This window comes from Mandrillus leucophaeus, unplaced genomic scaffold, assembly GCF_000951045.1.
Source record: "Mandrillus leucophaeus isolate KB7577 unplaced genomic scaffold, Mleu.le_1.0 Scaffold8, whole genome shotgun sequence".
Lineage (NCBI taxonomy): Eukaryota > Metazoa > Chordata > Mammalia > Primates > Cercopithecidae > Mandrillus > Mandrillus leucophaeus.
In genome coordinates, this window is record NW_012108696.1 from 1664723 (window position 1) to 1666724 (window position 2002).

At 52.4% G+C, this 2002-nt stretch overlaps 1 protein-coding gene across 1 annotated transcript in view; it reads left to right on the forward strand.

Moving 5' to 3' along the window:
* Positions 1–2002, forward strand: part of ANKRD24 (ankyrin repeat domain 24) — a 43018-nt gene that overhangs the window by 39773 nt on the left and 1243 nt on the right. Inside the window, exon 17 of the mRNA XM_011967462.1 lies at positions 924–1049. Within this exon, the coding sequence (XP_011822852.1) occupies positions 924–1049 (126 nt within the window). The remainder of the gene's footprint in view (positions 1–923; positions 1050–2002) is intronic.

The following is a 2002-nucleotide window of genomic DNA, read 5'->3' on the forward strand; positions in this document are numbered from 1 at the left end:
AAAATTGCAGTTAGGATGATGGTTTATCTATAGCCTGGTTTCTTCCCCTGCGCACTGTGGACGTCGAGGCAGGATCGTTTCCTGGGCTGGGGCTGTCCTGGACATTGGAGGGGACTGAGCAGCATCCCTGACCTCCACCCACTCCATGCCAAGAGCTCCTCCAGGTCGTGTTGTCCTCACACAACACCCAGTGTCCCCTTGGGGGGCAGAATTGCCTCAAGTTGAAAACCCCTGATGTATAGTAATAATAAGGCCCTGCATTTATTGAGTGCCTACTGTTGACCAGGCACAGTTTAAACAGACTCTCTGTGGAGGATCACAGCTACTACTAAGTTAAGAACTTGGCCGGGCACAGTGGCTCACGCCTGTAATCCCAGCACTTTGGGAGGCCGAGGCAAGTGGATCACCTGAGGTCAGGAGTTCGAGACCAACCTGGCCAACATGGCGAAAACCCGTCTCTACTAAAAATATAACCATTAGCCAGATGTGGTAATGGGCACCTGTAGTCCCAGCTACTCAGGAGGCTGAGGCAGAAGAATTGCTTGAACCTGGGAGGCGGAGGTTGCAGTGAGCGGAGATCACACCACTGCACTGCACTGCAGCCTGGGTGACAGAGCGAGACTCTATCTCAAAAAAAAAAAAAAGACAAAAACAAAAAACGTGAAAACCAGTTTTAGCTTGTGGGTTGTATAAAAACAGGCTGTGCTGGTAACCATAAGCATCTAAAATAGAAATAAATAAGTAAATAAATAAATAAAATTAAAACAGGCTGTGGGCCAGACGTGGCACTCAGGCCAGAGTTTGCCTGGGACGGGACCTTCCCTCGAAGGCCTTTATCCCTGGCCTTTTCCTGCGGCTGCAGAGAGGTCCTCAGCCCCCAGCCCTGGGCCCAGGGTGATGGCTGACAGCACTCGCACCCCCAGATCACAGAACTCTCCAAAGAAGTCTTCAGTCTTAAGGAGGCCTTGAAGGAGCAGCCGGCCGCCCTGGCCACCCCCGAGGTGGAGGCCCTCCGTGACCAGGTGAAGGATTTACAGCAGCAGCTGCAGGTAAGGGCCAGGCCGGGCGGGGGCCGCGGGACCATCAGGATGGAGGAGTCCAAATATTTACCAATCAGCACAGCGTGGGTGGGGATCCCAGGAGAGGGGCTGGGGTGGGTCGGTGGCGTCCACATCACCTGCACGGTGCGGCCAGGAAATATTTCCTTTATTTCTTTTGAGACAGGGTCTCTCTCCATCACCCAGGTGGAGTGCAGTGGCACAGTCTCGGCTCCCTGCAGCCTCAGCCTTCTGGGTTTAAGCACTTCTCGTCCCTTAGCGTCCTGTGTAGCTGGAACTACAGACACGCACCACCACACACCCAGCCAATTTTTGTATTTTATTAGAGACGGAGTTTCCCCATGTTGGCCAGGCTGGTCTCAAACTCCTGGGCTCACATGGACCTCCCAAAATGCTGGGATTGCAGACGTGAGCCACTACTCCTGGTACCCACTCCCACATTTTTTTTTTGGACACAGGATCTTGCTCTATCAGGCCTTGGAGTGCAGTAGCGCAATCATAGCTCACTGGGCAGCCTCAAACTCCTGGCCTCCAGCAGTTCTCCACCTCAGTCTCCCAAAGTGCCTGGCCATATTTCCATATATCTATATCTATATCTATATCTATGTCAAAAGTCAAAAATATATATAGATATAGATAGAGAGAGAGAGAGAGAGAGAGAGATTTTTTGAGACAGTCTCACTCTATCACCCTGGCTGGAGCGCAGTGACATGATCTTGGCTCACTGCAACCTCTGCCTCCCAGTTCCCAAGTTCAAGTGATTCTCCTGCCTCAGCCTCCTGACTAGCTGGGACTATAGGTGTGAGCCGCCTTGCCTGGGAATTTTTTTTTTTTTTTTTGAGATGGAGTCTCGCTCCGTTGCCCAGGCTGGAGTGCAGTGGCACAATCTCAGCTCGCTGCAGCCTCCGCCTCCCGGGTTCAAGCGATTCTCCTGCCTCAGCCTC